Raw genomic sequence first — 17,787 nt, 5'->3', positions numbered from 1 at the left:
TCCTGATGGTGTGTGTGTGTGTCTGTGTGTGTTATTGGCCTCCCGGCGTGGCATTAAGTTAAGGACAAAGGCTGAGGTTCATGAATCAGCCAGGACTTCCATAGCTTAGCTATTGTGACCTACTCACAATTTGACTGTCCTACAGTACAGTGTGTTCTGTGTGCATGTGTGTATTTGTGTGTGTGTGTGTGGGTACCTGGTGATGAAGCAGGTAGGGGAAATGTTTATGTGTGTACTTCTGTATTTGTGCGTATTTCTGCTTTGGTGTCATACACATCATATGATGCTCTCTGTGTTTGTGTGAGTCAGACTGTCCCACATTAAGGCCTCCTGTCACTAACTCCCAAATATTAGACAGGCCCCCGTGTTTTGGCATCCACACATTCACTTCCATTCAACACCACGTCCCATGACCAAATCAGTGGAATCCATGATTTATCTATTCAGCTTTCTCATAAACTCTCTTCATTTGCACGCCCTGTTGTTTTTCTTCCTTTTCTGTTATTTTCCTTTCTTGGTCTTTTCTCCCATTCCCATGGAGAGACAGAGGAATGTTTTTATGCTGCAAAATGGCTTCAAGATTAATGAGTTTAGCGTAAAGTCTGCCGACTTTCATTTGTCCCTCAATTACTTTATCAGAAGGATATGAAATGCAGCTGAAATATCTTAAAACTTTTCATTGAGGCACTTAAGCAACAAAAAAACACTCTGAGAAACACTTAGGAAAGGAATTGCTGCTTGGAGTTCAACCAGTTTTCAAAAGGCAAGATGACTACACCCTCAAACATTTTTACTTTAAAAGAAGAATCAAGTTAGCCAATAACTTTGACAGTTACTTTTTGAGTAGGTGGATGTTGCATTTTGCTGGAATGCTTGATTTTTCATCTTTACATGTTGCAGTGTGTGTGATGCATTTCTAAGTGAACTTTAAATAAAGGGTGAAATAGGTGGAAGATGCAGATAAGTTAGGCATTCATGTCTTTTATTTTCATAGTTTTGTATTGTAGGGTCACGGTTGGTAATCCTTTATTTTTACTGGTCCAGAATTTCCTAAATAACCTCCAGGGAAGTTTCCTGGAAAAAAAAAGTATGTAATTTGGTATTTATGATTAGAGTTTTTATTAAAGTTCTGAGACAGTTCACATTTCTGCATCTTCAGCGGACCTTCTGTGGGCTAACTCAAAAACTTTTGGTTAGTAATTAACTGGAATTAACTAATTGGAAGTGTTCCTATTAAACACAGCACATTAAATACTAGTTAGTATTAGTATTATTATTAAAACATGGGAACCAGCACAGGAAATAATACTTTGAAGAGGTGATTTTTGAATTTGTGAAACATAAATTAAGTCAACCAGGCTAAACGCATGTAACCCTGTGATACCAAGGATTCCAAGATGATCGTATTCAAGCACATTTCCTGGCACTTCCTGATAAAAGTGAGATCGACTTAACCTATTGTGATGCATATGTGCATCTAAAGTAATGTACTCGTGTCTACATGCATGTATGTGTTTGTGCGACCTATATAAATACTGTGAATGCACATCTACACTTTCATGGCACCTTCATGGCAGCGTTTAAGCTTACTGTAGGCTATAATGTGTAGACTGTAAGGAAGCTCCGTGTTAAAGCTTATTAGACATTCAGTTCAGTGTATGTACTTATAATATATGTTATGCTTGTACTCTATGTGTAGGCAAGTCTACATGTTTGCATCCCCATGCCTTAAATACCACATATTGCATATTAATATGTATGTGTGTATGTGTGACAGAGGCTACACCCCAGTTTCCACTGTATAATCCAGTAGGCTTGTGTACAAAGTAGCACAATCTGCTTAGTGCAATTTTCCATCTCAGCTCCAACACACGTGTGGAAGCATCAGAGCTGTAGTCTCCCATCACCCGTGTCAGCAGCGTCCAGCACAGGATTTAAGGCCTGACATGGATGTAAAGGGGCTTTAATAGTCTTGAGTTGAGGTGGGTGGTGTGGGGGTGTGTATCACTGCACAGCTCCTGTGTGATTGTCTGCACACACTGCAGTAAAAAAAACATGCATATACTGCGTGTCGCCTCACTCTTGATGACGAACACACCAGCCTGTGTGACCTGACCGAGGAGCCACAGCTACCCATGAGGCATCAGGGATAGCGAATGAACGCATGCCAGCAAACCACGTAATCACCACCCACGGGCCACCCCTACTGTTTCCGCTCCCTCTTATATGAACAGATATGAAGGTGGTGTGTATACTGTTGTGTAGCTTTAGCACTCCAGTCATTCAGAGAGCAACAAGTCAGGCAACTAGTGACTCAGTCAGTCTTTCAATATGTCAGCCAGTCAACTATCAAGGAAGCCAGTGCTACAGAGCATTGGCGAACTACACAGTTAGCCACTCAGCTACTATGTCCTGTAGCTACACAGGCCTTCATTCAGTCAGCCAGGGAGCCAGTCACTCAGCTGGTCCGTCATCCAGTCAGTGTGTCAGTCTTTGAAGCCACAGGGTCTATATTAATTAACCCCTGGCTGGCTGGTCAGAGGGCGGGTCCTGCAGATGAAGTGGTGGTGTCTGTGTTGTCAGCCTCAGGGGTCGTGACCCCGAGCCCTCAGCGCAGCCCAGCCTTATTTGAGCCAGATGTTGGGAGACAAGCATCTCCAGAGCCCGTCTCCCCCTGTCCCGGCTGCATTCTTTTCCTCCGCTGCTGCTCGTCTAACACAGCAGCCATCATCAGCCACTCACGTCGGAGCTCCGACACTCCTCTGGATCGCTGTACTATAGTCTGCCTGCCAGCCCGCTTGCCCCCCGCCCCCCCAATCCCTCCTCTCTCCAGCCGGCTCTCTCTCCCCGTGGGATCCCTCCATCCGTCCCATTCACCTCTCCCCTCCCATCCCTCTATTTTCACCCCTCCCTCCTCGTTTGGCCCACTGCCCCTTTCCGCTTCAGTCAGGGGAGAGAGATCCGTGTATGTGTGTGTGTGTGTGTGTGCTGCCTGGCAGTGTGCCCGCTCTCATCGTCCACCCCCCTCCGTCCCCTCTTTTTCTCCTACCTCATCCTTCCCTCTTCTCTCTCCGTCCTCCCTCTCATTCCTTGCTTTCCATTCTTGCCCTCTCCTCGCTTCTATTTCTCTTCTCTGTCACCTTCTTCTCCTCCTACGTCCCTTTGTCCATGTCACTCTCTCCACCTGCTTCTAATCACTCCCCCTCCATCTCTTTCACTCCCTGCCTCCATTCATACTTCGCTCTCCCTCCTCCCTCCGCGCCTCCCTCCCTCTCCCCTCGTCTCTTCCTCGGCTGGGCTCAGGAGCAGTGAACAGGTGTTGTCTCCTTTTGATTTGGGTGCGTTCGGATTAATGCTGTCAGCTCAGCTGTTAAAACAACTGCCACCGCCAGATGCCAGTCAGTTTGGGGCTGGAGCTGTCACCTACACACACACACACACACACACACACACACACACGTATTCAAACATCCAAACATACGCAGGGTAAAATGTTCACGTAAAATGCGCACACACACACACACGCACACAAACACAAGGCCTCTTGGCTCATTGTAATACCGACAAAGCAAATCAGCTGCTGTATGCCAGTCTTGTCTGTAACCCAGGTGTGTGTTTCTGTAGCCTTTCCAAAACATCACAGTCAGTGGGTATAAAAGAGACGTTATGAAATGATACGCCAGTGATCATTAATACATAGTCAAGAGACACCCAGACAACCAGACAACCATCATCTACAAACAAGGGGCCTTATTTTGGGAATTTAGTTCTTCTTGTTTTTACAAGTTATGGTAGTTTAAATTATCAAGGGGCCACTTAACATAAGGTCAGTTTAGTCATTGCTGAGACCACTTCTCAGCCTGTGAAAATAGTTGTTTAACATCCTCCCTGGCTCTGCATGTGCTCTGTAAAATCGGAGAACTAACTAGCTGACTGATGTCCCTGGGGTTATCTTGTGTTAGGTTTGGAATTTCAAATATTTGACAGAAAACTGTATTAAAAACTAAGCGCATGGAATTTGAAAGACGAGGAAATCTAACAAGCAGAAAAGGTTGAATGAAAGATGCTATTGAAATGCAACATGGGAAATTTAGGGTCTGGTGTTTTTGAATCTGCCTACACTTTGGACTTAATGTCAGGGCATCTCAGTCTCTCTCTCTCTCTCTTTTTTTTAATATGACTCTTGTGGGTCACCTGACTTAATAGAAGTACTATATTAAACAGCTCGAGAACCCTTTAATCTCGTCTTGATTCCCTTACTAAAATATTGCTTTTTCTTCCAGTTAGAGACGTTTGCAGCACTTGAAGTGGAGAGACTCCACTCAGCTGTTTTCCCACTATGAAATCCAAAGGTTTAGCCTGTCAGTCAGGGTTAAGCATTATCATTCTGTTGCTTGTAAGGACAGATTCAAAATTAGCTATTTGTAGGACGTTGTGGAAATCACTATTCAAAGATCCTGAACTGAGGTTCAAAATCTTTGATATCTGATGAATATGTCGTCTTTCATATGTTGTAAAACTTGCTGCAAATTAAATATTTAATGCATTTGCTGTGGTACATACTTTATTTTGACTGTAAAATATGAATTTGCACTTTTGCCCTCCTGGAGGAATGCTGTGAACACTTTAAAACTGAACATGCTTACTGTAGGTCAAAAGGACACTGAGCCTCTTAAGCCACAGATTAATTTACTGCCATATTTACCAAAACTCCTTTATTCGTATAATAATCAGCTGCTTCTCTCAAAGAGTTAAGGACCTGAAATACAAAATTCCAACGCAAAACCAATTTTACATTGCATCACCTTGGTTTTTGTTCAGAAAATCTTATCAGAACAAATCTTTAACAGAAAGAGAGACATTTGTGTCTGTATTCAGTGCATAAACCTTCAGTAAGGCTTGTTTATATTAGCTTGGCCTATAACTCTGTTTACTGTTAGAGAAACTCTCCATTCCTAAGGCAACACATGGTTTCTACCTCTCCATCCTCACCCTCCCTCCCTCTGTTCCTCTGTACCCTGCTCAGACTCACTTGTTCCTTTCTTTTCTCCAAAACATCCCTCCTGCCCTGTCTGTAGTCAGCACGCAAACAGATGTACGTACACACCTGTCAGGAGTTTCGTTTAACAGTGCAAGTACCCTTACCTGCTTCCTTTTAAACTCTTACCGTAAAAGTTTCACCTTACATGTCTACGATCTGTGTGTCTGTGTGTATGTGTGTGTGTTTGTGTGTTTGTGTGTCTGTATGCGTCATCAGTTTTCTGGCGCCGGCTCCCTTCCTACGCTCACAGCCGTTTTCAGCCCAACAGTTGCTTAAATTTAGAATGTGGATCCTTGTTGTTGAAATTTGTGAGTAAAATGATGATTAACTATGAATATCAATGATCAGCGGTGTGTAAGTGGTGTGTAACAGTGTTATTTAAGGCTCCTTTAGATGTGGGTGGAGCTTGCAAGCTTCCTGTCTGTGTGTGTGTGTGTGTGTCAGATGGTGAGTAGTGGGATTCAGAGTGGTGAGGCTGGTATCTTGTTCCATTTTATACACACACACACACACACACATTCACAATCACACAGTACGAGGGGAAACATTCCACTCTCCAGCTTTTCCTTCTGGCAGATTTTAGATCTATCTTTATCTCTCTCCCTCTTGGTGTCTGTCTTCCTCTCTCTCTGTCCCTTTCTTTCTCTTCCTCTCTCTCTTGCACTCTTTTTTCTCTCTCTCTCTCTCTCTCTCTCTCCCTCTCTCCCTCAAATTGAACTCACGTACTCATGTTTGTTTCCAGGCTTCACAGTAGACAGTCTTGTGATGCTGGTTCAAGAAGCCGTCCACACTAAGACACTGGACACTTGTTTGTTAGGTCATGTCGGTTTGTCTCACAGTCAACTGACACTCTTACACCCAAAAGCACACACACACACCCAAAAAAACTCTCTAACATTAAGGCCTCTGTGTAGGTCTCCCTGAACCCCCAGCTCACCCAGTTTACTATGTTAAAACACAGGCGTAGGCTGGATCTCTAGCCCACTAACCGAACCGCGTTCTGCCCCAGTTTACTGTAGATCATGCCCTCCTCGCCCGTTTTGTTGGTTTGTTTAATTATGCTAACGAGGTTATGGCCAAGGTTATCATACACTGCTGAAGTCTCCAGTCTCTGCTGAGCCAAACGTTGTTAAGACAATTAGCCCACTCAAAGAGTCATGGGTGTCTTATCGGGGGAATGGTGGTGGGTGGGTGGTTGGGGGGAGAGAAAGAGGCGGGGGTCAAAGACTGAAAGGAATGTTCAGGAAGGAAAGAAGTACTGATGCAAGGAACTGTGTTTGTGAGGGGTTGAAATCAAGAATTATATGATGCTCAAGAATACAGTTGACACAGTTAACTTGTTCTGATCAAGATATGAATGATCAGATTAACAGAGGATTGATTTAATTAAAACAAAAAACCACCAGAAAGCGTAATAGAAAAGCCAAACCTGATTTGATAAACATCCCAATCATTCATTAGATTCTGTATGTTATTAAACATTTCCATTGGCGTGAGCATTTATCATTTAATCGGAGTTTTGGTGCCAGTCAAACTTAGGCTTGAATTTGAATGTGCTGACTGTAATTTTTAGCTGCTTCAAGCTCCAGTGGGCACTTTTCCAGTGAGTTAAAGCCTATTGATCTTGAATCTGTATGACTAACCAACAACTGGGCACGCTATCAAGAACATTTTCTTTTTCTTTTTCTTTTTTTTTTTTTTTGGTAATTGACACATTAGCTAGTGCACATTAAATGTTGAATGTTCACATGAGTGCAATGACAGAATAAAAAGTGAATTAGCATTTCACATAAATTTGGGAAGCTCACAAGAGACAGATTTGACTCAATAGCATCTTTCATTAGACTCTCTGTGCCTCCCAAATGCCCACTTCTTCCAAAAAGGACACCGCCAGTTTGCAATGCTGGCTTTCGGTTAAAAAATTTAATTCTCAAGCCCAGGTCAAGATAACCTGCATGTGACATTGTCACAGTGACGTTGTAGACGTTATTAATTTTTGTGACAACCTGAACTTCATGTGTAAAATAGGTGGAGTGCCTGTTTTTTTTTTCCTCCATTGGTTCTGCTTTTATCCAATCAAGTGTACTTTCATTTATGTACATAGCAGTAGTTAAATTTGAGAGAAACATTTTTATTCCACTCTCGCTGCAGTATGTTCTTTCACCAGCTCTGTTATAGTCATTTCATTTGTGAGTTCTACCCCTCGTATTTGTTTGCCGCAGATGGCAAAGTGATCTAAATGTGACCTAACCAGCAGCATCAGCCGTTATTGACAAGGCAAATCTCATCAACCAATCAAACTTTTTTTTTTTTTCTTCGCCTAAAAACGATGTGATCTTGCCAGGAAAATTTGGGAGCAGGAAAAGATTTACAGAGAGAGAGAGTGAGACATCGACGTGAGCGAATAATTGGAGCACAGTGACTCTTAAGGCTCCAACAGGTCAGGCACACACACACAAACACACACACACATGCTAGTCAGCAGAGCATTCCAGTGCTGTTTGGACTGTTGTTGCCATTGGTCTAATGGTTCTCACATGTCTGTTGCCCTATCTTTAAGCAGCACACAGGACAATGTGGGCTATTCTTAAGACTTTACAACGCGTTCTGTCTGAAGCCGATCGACGCACAGATGGAACAAACATTCACACATAGAGAAGAAAGACAAAAAGAGACAGAGATGGATATCATGATTCAAACAGACACATAAACAGAGGGAGAAGTGTGTGCGCGTGCGTGTGGGCGCGTCTGTTTGCGCTTGTCAACAGCGTCCGCGTTAACTGCAATAGGCGGGTCCCGCCTCCGCCGTCCGGCAGAGCAAAGCCACTCTAAAGCCAAGCCAACTGTCAATCAAACAGCCAACACAGGGCCAAAACTATGATAGCATCAGAAATAACAGTCTTTAACCATCAGTCTCACATGCACAGATACACATGCACGCACACACACACAAGCGCAGGGGAGGTTAAAGTCACAGCTCAGCCCTGTTTGAATAGGCTTCCAACATGCAAAGCAGCATTAGTGTGTCAGGAGTGTCTTGCTGTTCTGTCTGTCTCTCTGTCATTGCTTTGACAGGCAGACCAAAAATGTCACGACTCACAAGAGAAACCGCAGCACTATGCGTGTGTGTGTGTGTGTGTGTGTGTGGACTCTCCGTCTGTCTCTCGCGTAGTTAATGCGTGGGTCCGTTCTCCTCCTATACACGGCAGGGCCCGATACACAATGTCTTCTTTTGTTGTCACGTTAAAGTGATGCAATAAAGCTGTGCAGTGACAAGGACGGCCCGGGGGCTGCTGCAGTGACAGAGACATTGAGTGTGTGCGTGTGCACGTGCATGTGCATGTGCGTGTGTGTATGTGTATGTGTATGTGTGTGCGTGTATGTGGAGTGGAGACAAGAGCACTGAAGAGGGGTTATTGCCACGAGACAGATTGCAAGTGTCATTTTCCATTACGGCAGCCTGAGCCACTGTGTACGACACACACACACACACATACACAGATACACACTGATACACATGCCTTGGCCTACTTTAACAGGATGCTTTTGACAGGGAGAGATGTGCGTGCATTAAGAGAGTGCCGGACCCGACCATTTAACCCTCTCCTCACCCTGACACCAGGTTGAGAAAGCAGAATTTGGAGGCGCACACCTCTTGTTTGCGATATGTTTTTTTGGCTCGTCTGATTGGTTGATTCGCAGGCCATTGATATAAATCAGATTTTTCCATGAAACTAAGAGTCTCTAAATTGCATTTGGATCTGCAAGGAACTATATGCTTGTCAGAGCAGCCTTTCAAAGGATCCTCAGTGAATACATTGAGTTTTAAATACAGCATGACCCATTGTTGAATGTGGACATCTATTATCTATTCAAAAGTCTCTCATGAGGCTCTGTTTGTTAACCAGGCAATTAGCCGGCAGTATTTGGTGGTTATCAGTACCACAGTTGACACTTGGTCTCTTCAGCTTGTAAAGTATGAGGCCGTAAAATGAAAATGGGATCTGTGTTTGGTCCCATAGCTTGTCCCTAATAAGGTGCAGTGGCAGCGGCTATCAGGGGCCGAACTGAATTAGTCCACAGCGGATTCAAATGTCTAGATGCTATCAAACACCATTTAATGATAATGGAGGTCACAGAGGCAATTGGGAAAATGGTGTGTGTGTGTGTGTGTCTGTTTGTGTGAAAGGAACGTTTCTCTGTCTCCTGCAAAAACACAGCATTAAGATAGCATCGCTAATTTCTTCAGCTCGGCACAAAAACAACATGCAGAGGAGGGGAGAGAAAAACACACACACACACACACACAAAAACCAACAACACACAAGTGAAATGAAACAAGGAAAGTTTTTCTGCGACTTTCTCGAATGTCGCTCCAGATTTTGCCCTTCATCGTTCTTTCACAATGTCGCGCCCTCTCCGCTGCTATTTCTGACTGCCAGTGTGTGGATCTGGCTCGCTGAGATTTCATGCCAGTGTAAAAATTGGCTGAGGGTTTGGTTCAAATCAAATTGGACATAAGCACCCACAACACCATCTGTTAGGGAAAGGCAGTGGAGTGAAGGGCAGAACTCTGTATTCAGATAAATGGATTTTCAATTTATTAAATTGTTGACTGACACCCTTGTAAATTTTCGCTTTATGTGCTGTGGCCTATTCTTAGAACGTCGCATTTAATGGAAACATGTTGCTATACATCCATACAATCCCTAATTTTAGAATGAAAAAAAATATCCCACTGCATCTGTTGTTTTGTGAGTTAAATTCTTCCTTTTTATATTTTTGCAGCACAGTTGCCTCAAATTTACATGAAAGGGAAAAAAAACATTTGTCCTTTTTTCAAGCTTTTTTTTTTTTTTCTAAAAAATATCTGGCTTTAAATAGACAAAAATAGTGGTTAGTCTTTAGGTGTTTTGGCAAGTGATATTGTATGTGTGTGTGCGTTTGCAGTTTTCTGTTAACAGCTGTGTCGCCCTGAAATGTGTTTAGAGACGCGTCTGTGATTGTCACAGTACTTTAGGGGAGGGACCATATGTCCCTTGTCGCTTCACCCAAAAACTTAACTTACTTTGCAAGGTGAACAACAGTCTGGTAACTATTAGAAGTTGATGTCACGTCGCTCAGTGTGTGAGTTTGTGCCAAATACTTTCAGTATGTGTGTGTATATGAATGCGTGTGTTTGTGTGCGTGCTGGTGTCCCCCTAGCCTGCCTAGTGGTCTGGATGTTTATTAATAACCAAACTTGGAGCAGCTTCTGAATGACAAGTCACTGTGGACAATGAGACCGACCAGGGACTGACTATAACGCACACATGCAGACACACACACACACACTCACATACATATACACACGTTCTCTGTTCCTTTCTGTCTCTTTCTTGCTGCGATCCTCTGCTTCGGTGGGAGACGGGGACCACTGGGAGGGGGCTAGAAAGTAAGGAGGAGTAGTGTTTACACAGAGGCCCAGCCACCGCGGCAACTGTTGCCAAGCGCTGTTCTCCCCAACAACAAGCCAGTAATTGGTACTTTTAGCGGCTAACCTTGCGGAGGTGGTGGTGCGAGGTGGGCTTGGACAAAAAGCTTTTTGATACATCTCCCTCTCTATCTCTGTCTCCTCTCTCAAACCGCCGTATAGTGCCCCTGTGTTTTTTTGTTTTTTTTTTTGACAAGAGACTGCCCGTAATCTTGGCACGGTCCTCCTTTGCTTTGGAACGATTGGACCGTCTTTAGAAGGAATCGATGAAAATGTGTCCAGACACATGGCCCAGCACAACCAGACATGAATTGATCATCAAAATATCAACATCATAATTTCGTAATGGAGTATGTTGGCTCCGTCAGTGTGAAGGGAATAGCCAGACTGAAAAGCAAAAGCTGCAGTATCAAGAGGGTGTAAATAAGTGAGGAGTTGTATTCCAAATTCTGCTTTTATGAAGTTTCTTTGAACAGCTCCATAATGTAGAAGAAGATCCAGTCTGTTAACGTTGTAACATTTTACTACTGAAGGACTTCAGTTACCTCATATTATTTAAATAGCAATGCTACTTTTCCCCCTTTGTTTCTAAATGAGGCATCTTGTCAGTTTTAAACTGCAGTGCTTTTCTTTAGAACAGTGAATGTTGCTGTATTAGGTGTGAAGACAGATCATTTGTACAGCACAGTTTAGTGCGGCTTGGGACTATCTTGAGTAAACGATTTCCATACGCGTGCAGGTGTGTTTGCCTCCACAGCTATGTTTGCAGCCTCACGCTGGCACCACTTTTTTCTCTCTCTGTCAGGGTATAACCCAGATTAAGAGGCAAATGTTTGATCAGGGGGCACTTATGAGATTCAAAATAACCAGATTTCACTCGATCATTTGCTTGATCGAGATGAAACAATTCCGAGTAAAGGCTATAAATCAAAAGGGTGATGAGTAGTCCACTTCTGTTGTGCTTCTCTGATTTTCACTTTAATTCATTTAAGATAACCTGGTTAAGGTGCTTACATGATAGTTGCTGTGATTTCCCCTAATATGGTTATAAGCTAATCTTTAGGTCACATGTAAACATGCTCGTTCTGTCTCTGTCATGGCCGCCAGCTAATGTTCTCGCCACAGAAGTCACCACACATCTCTGCTCCTCTGCTCTCTCTCTCCCCCAGTGTTACTCCTTCCTTCCATCTCAATACTTCAGTGTTCAGGGTGGCAGTCTTAGACAAACTTCACCAGTGCTTGTATAATTGCTTATTCAAAGCTGACCCCTGCTCAGTTTGGGAGGGAGGAGGGTGGAGGAGGAGGAGAATGGAGAAGGAAGGCGGAGGGGAGGGGGAGTAGCTGGGGCCTCCCCATGACTGCCAAGGCCCAAGTCAATGTGGAGTCTGTTTTTCGGGATATAAGGGCCGGCCACGGGTCCCAAGCCAGGGCCCTTTCCTGTGGGCCCTCCTCCTCCTCCTCCTCGCTCTCCTCCTTCATCCTCCACCCTCCTCTGAGCCCGGCTGGGCCTGGCTCTGGCACAGAGGCCCCTTTGTTGTGTACCCGAGAGCCCGGGCTCCCTCTCTCTCTCTCTCTCTCTCTCTCTCTCTCTCCCTCTCTCTCACTGTCTCCCACTCTCTCTCTTCCTCCCCTCTCTTTCTCTCTCTCTCTCTCTCTCTCTCTCTCTTTCCACACATCCCCCTCCACCTCCTCCTCCTCACCATCCCTCCCTCCCTTTTCCTCTAAAGGTCTCCAGGCTTCACAAATATGAGATAATAGGAAAAATAGAGCTGGCCGCTTGTGGTGACTCAGGGCAAAACGTCTGAGTGAAAAATAGAAAGTGAGTGAGAGAGAGAGAGAGAGAGAGAGATGGTATTGTTTGTGAGGTCGGTCAGAACGAGCTGGACTGAGGCTGAGTCTCCTCCCATCTCTCTCTCTTTCTCTCTTTCCTTCTCTCTCCAGCAGCTTCTGAACCAAAAGCTCACTGTGGATCCAAAAGCCGGATGGGGGCTCGCTCTAACACACACACACACACATACACACACATGCACACACATGCACACACTGTTTCTCTCTCTGTCTCTCTCGGCAGGTGGACGGGGTTGTTTTGGCTCGGCTGCAGGGCAGCAGCTTGACTCCGTTTGAGCCAATGAGCCAAAATAATAGCCGACAATTCCAGAGTTATTGTCAGCGTTTTCCCCCCTCTGCTTTTCCCAGAATCCCTCTCAGCCGTGCGGGATCGGAATCGGAACATCACCCTTCGATGAATTAAAGCTCTTTCGCATGAAAATGCGACAGCGGGAGTCACAATCGTATGTACCGTGCGTTTGAAACAGGAGAGGGTGGTTTTTAAAACATCTTAAACCTCTCCGGCCTGTCCTGGTCCAAAGCTCCCGGAGATGCTAAGTGCGAAAGACATGTAGAGGACTGGGTTTTTATGTTCCACTCAACATTTAATAAGGATACATCATGTGTATGAACTGTATTTAAAAGGGGCTAACACCAACACACACCTTCACTGCCCTGTGCAGCTGAACACTTGCACTTCCTTTCTCTCCCTCCTCTATTAATTTCTCTCACCCCTTCGTTCTTGTTAAGGGGGAGGCGGGTATCCTCCCTTGCCCTTGGCTCCCAACACCCCACCCTGCAAATATGCGGCTCACGCCCCTGCGTGGGCACCAGACTCCACCCGCTTACCTCACAGAACGCTAACACACAGACACACGCACATGCACATGCAGTGCACGTGCACACACATTCTCAGCATCTCATACGTCACAATAACAGGGAGTAGCCTCTCTGATTTCCATGGAAAGTGTTGTGCTTGTCCTTCTTTATTAACTGATTTTTGGGCCTTAATTAGCAGTAGTAGATGTTCGCTGTGTTTCCATCCCACTGTCAGGCGAGTTTTATGAAACCTCTTGAAATATTGCGCAACATGAAATGTGAATCAGGTGCATTTCCATCTGCTGAGCTGAAGCAAATAAATCCTTGAATGTGAGAGAAGTGGAAAGAGTCTTTCAAGAATTGTTTTGCATCCGGGCCAGTTGCTATTGTTGTGCAGTGTCGAGTAACGGTGTCCATATTTCATATTCTTATAGGAAGATGAAAACAAGGGAATGCACTTGGAAGCTGTATTCTAATACACCAAACTAATGCCCAGACAACCACGATGAGAGGCTAATGCATGGGAGAGGCTTTTTTTTTGCGAGGTCACGGTTTCAGGATGGACACACACACACACACACCTTTTAACTGATGCAAAAGTTTGTGAGTGTGTTGATGTCCTCTCTTTCTGTGGAGTGTGTGTGTTTGCAGTCTGTCACGGTGACAGTGGGGGTTCATTTCTCATAGTGTTCACCACATCAATCAACATCTCTCCCTCTTTTCTCCTCTTTTCGACTCTTTTCTTCTCTTCTCTTCTCATCACTTTCCTCTCCTCTCCCTCTCCACTCCTCCTGCCCATTTCCTCCCATTTTGCCATCCACCGCACAATGAAAGAGCCTCTTGGCTTTTATTAATAGTTAAAGTGGCCCCGGCCTGTCACTGGGGACAATGGCTGCAGCCCTGTTAATAAATAAAAATAATAACTAGGAGATGGAGACAGAGAGGGAGTGCAATGGAAAGAGAACAGGCGACACTGCCATTTGTTGTTCCCTCTCACTTGTCAAAGCTCTTTGGCTTAAAAGCCTCTGTCATTGTTGAGGGAGAGGGGGCTGGAGGGAGAGATGAGAGTGAGAGACAGAGAGAAAGAGGGGGAGAGAGGGAGTGCCAGGGGCTAATAGCACCTGTTGGGGTGATGGTGAGACAGCTGTCACGGGAGGGCAAAAGAAAAAAAAAAACCACAGCAGCACACTCTTCTTCTACTCCTTCTACGCGTCTTTCTTTCCCTCCTCCCTGTTTCTGCAACAGCTTCTCCGTCTATCTAAGCTCTGCTCGTCCTCATCCTCATCCTACCTTCATCCCACTGTTAACCGAATCCCTGAAGGCTACGGTGGCTTCTGACAGAAAGCACTAGGGCACGTCAGGGGCGCGGCGCTTAAACTCGGCTCTTGACTTACTTGGGTGAGTGGCAGTGTCGAAAACGCAAGGACGGACCAGTCAGAGTCCAAGGACGGTGGGAAGAGAAATAGAAAAAGTGAGAGATGGACTGGCTGGAAGTTCAGTATTGATCTTTGGCTTCGCGAATGTGTGCTCATTGTAATCAACAGAGCGTGAATGGTCTAGTCTTAAAGTCAGAGGAAAGGACCTGATTCAGGCCTCTGGGGAGGCTGTAGGTGCACACACACACACACACACACACACACACAAACTGAGGTACAGTATGTAGGACACGCTGCGGTGCATTGTGTGTGTGTGTGCCTGAGCAGAGCTTGTACGTCTCGACTCTGTCGCATGCTTCCTTGTTTGTGTGTGATCGTGTCTCGTTTTAAATCCAGAAAATCTCCAGGTGGTTTCTGCTCCTCATCTTTCCACATTCACTCCATTGCAGATGGAAAAAAAATAGAGGGATGAAGAGGAAAGAAAGAAGTTTAGGCTAAGCACTGCTTTTTGTGTTTGGATGATGGGTAAAAGTACTTTGATTTGTTGTTGAGTGTGTCTCACTTAGTGGAGAAACAGCGCTAAGCTTTTCAACTCAACACACCGTACATCTCTCTCTCTCTCTCTCTCTCTCTCTCTCTCTCTCTCTCTCTCTCTCTCTCTCTCTCTCTCTCTCTCTCTCTGTCTGTGGAGAGCATTAGTGTTTGTGTCACATCGTGTGTGTGTGTGTGTGTGTCTGTCTCCTACCAGTGAGATTAAGACTTTTTTTTTCTTAAATCAGCCATGTCATTATGGAAGAAAAAAAATAATAATCCAGGGACAAACAAACTTTTTCGCCTGCCATTAGCAATATCCGGTGTGTGTACAGTATGTCAGCGTGCGCAGAGACATATATGAGCGCTGTGTGTGTTGCACATGCGTCTGTGTGTTTTGCTGTTGCTTGTGCATTCACGTGTGAGTGTTTGCGTTGGCTGATAGGGTTAATCACTCCACTCAAAGTTAAAACCTCTTTCCTTAGCAAGGCCTCGCATCCCAAGTGCAGATGGCTCCCAGTAAATAGAATACTCTCTCCGTCCATCTCTCTCTCTCTCTCTCTCTCTCTCCCACCCTCTTGCTTCGCACTTCACACATCTCCCCTGTTTCCCTTTGTTCATGTCAATAACAGTCAACAGGGTAAACGGGTTGATGGCAGCATTTACATGTATATGCATGTGTGCGTGTGTGTGTGTGTCTGCCCTTGCGATTAGTGCATATATGCGGTCACATCTTTGAGTCTCCGTGCTGTATGCTCCCTCTCTGTGTGTGTGTGTGTGTGCGTGTGTGTGTCTGTGCGCGAACCTCCCTGTGTGAGTGTGACCATAGTTAGGATTGTAATTAGTGATTCTGCCGGTGTGTGTGCACATGTGTGTGTTTGTGCAGTGGTTTGTGTGTGTAAGGGTCTGTGGAGTGTGTGTTGAAAACAAAGCGCTAGCTGATAATGTGTCCATTGTGGCGGGTGCATTAAGGCCCTCTTTGTCTCAGGGCCCACAGGGCTAATGATTCTCTAGCAGCAGGTGAGAGGGAAAAAGCCTCTCTCTTTCTCTTTTCCTCTTTTCCTCTCTCCTCCACTTGTCTCTCTCTTTATCTTGCTTTGCCTCTCTCTCGCTCTTTCCCTTTTGCTCACTTGTTTTTGTTCTTCAGATTTCCTCTCTTTCGATTATCAGCTTCTCTCTTTCCACCTTTCTCTCCCTCTCTCTCCCTCTCTCTCCTGCTGATGCGGCCATTAGGCTGAGCTGCCGCTGCCTTTATTACAGCAAATGGACTTTAAATGAGCTTTATTGTCATGTTGGCCAGCCAACTGAATCCCTCTCTCTCTCTCTCTACCGCCCCCCCCCCCCCCCCCCCCCCCCTCCCCTAAACAGAGGCCCCCAGCATTGAGAGGCTGTTGTCGAAGGACTGGAAGGATAAACTTTTGGCCATGGGCTCAGGGCACATTGGAGAAATTAAAGGTACAGTACAACTAAATAACGACAGAAATAAACTGAAGTGAGCTGTTAAGAAATTTGTTTAACCCTTTGAACTCAATCGCCGCAAAATTTGCACATCTCCGATGTCCCTTCATGAAAAATATCCACAAATCTATTTTGAATTTTGAGTCTAGCTCTGGCTGCATAATTTCAGAACTAAGACGTTTTCTTCAGGGTCAAAGATAATTCAGGTGGCTAGTGCCTGCATCCATGGTTACACTGCAAACAAACTGCAGGTAGCTGATGCAGCATGACTCTTTGCCAAACTGTAAAGGAAAAGTGCAAAAAATTAGGGTTTTGGAACAAACGGTAACTAATTCGCTGATTCCAAGGCACCATTGTACTTCTTGTTCACATCAAGCATGATGGAAACCCTGAACAAGTTTATTTATAGTGGATATGAAAGAAAACATTTACATGTCAACTGATGATATTTCTGAGTTGCCTGGCTTAGTCCGACAAGAACAATATATTTTGTGCCTTGATGAGTCTGTCATGAGCTTGTGAGTAAAGGGAGTGGAATCCGAGGAAAAACAGGTTAAATTGAAACAAACACAAACTGACTGAATTCATTTGAAGTGAACTCAAATGACCTGAGCTGCCCTGAGCTGAACCAAGCTTTATCTGGTGTGTTTGACCAACAAGTCAAAACGTCTGTGACGTCTCTGCTGGTCCATCAGCTCCGTGATAATCACCCATTTTTATCCACACCAGCCCCTCTTAACAGAGCGAGACAGACAGAGCGGGACAGAGGGCAGGAAGTGAAAGAGGAGGAGAACAAGAGAGCTGCGCTGTGCATATGCAGCAAGCAAGAATCAGCCAGAGAGAACGAGAAAGCGAAGGGAAAAAAGATGTGAGAGAAGCAGAGAGAGCGGCGGAAGAAACTGGCTATTATTCCCTGTAACTCCAGGGCAAAGCTGTCGTTCTCCTCCAGTAATTGAGCTTCATTAGGAAGCAAAGCAATATGTAATCAAAGAGCCTTGCAGAGCGGCGTGGCCATCGAGAGGGGGGCTCCATTGATCAAACCCCCTTTTCCCAGCTCCCTGCCGCGCTGACATTTCTGTGTAGGGGCGTCCCGCTTGGCGCACCACACACCAACAGCTGGGGAACAATATCAGGAGTATGTATGAGAGCATGAGTGTGTGTGTATGTGTGTATGTGTGTGCGCGCAGTGGAAGTGCATGTATGTCAGTTGTTCATGTGTGTGTGTCTGAGACAGTACTTACATAATAATGTGTGTCTGTGAG

General features: G+C 45.0%; 1 protein-coding gene across 10 annotated transcripts in view; it reads left to right on the top strand.

Moving 5' to 3' along the window:
• sox5 (SRY-box transcription factor 5) overlaps window positions 1-17,787 on the top strand; it is a 208,223-nt gene that overhangs the window by 145,076 nt on the left and 45,360 nt on the right. For all 10 annotated transcript variants that reach the window (XM_041030245.1, XM_041030249.1, XM_041030242.1 and 7 more), the window contains one exon: window positions 16,436-16,522. In XM_041030245.1, the coding sequence (XP_040886179.1) occupies window positions 16,436-16,522 (87 nt within the window). The remainder of the gene's footprint in view (window positions 1-16,435; window positions 16,523-17,787) is intronic.

The sequence above is a fragment of the Toxotes jaculatrix genome, chromosome 22 (assembly GCF_017976425.1).
Source record: "Toxotes jaculatrix isolate fToxJac2 chromosome 22, fToxJac2.pri, whole genome shotgun sequence".
Taxonomy (NCBI): Eukaryota; Metazoa; Chordata; class Actinopteri; family Toxotidae; genus Toxotes; species Toxotes jaculatrix.
Note: the sequence above shows the minus strand (reverse complement) of the source record. Positions and strands in the feature narration are given on the sequence as shown.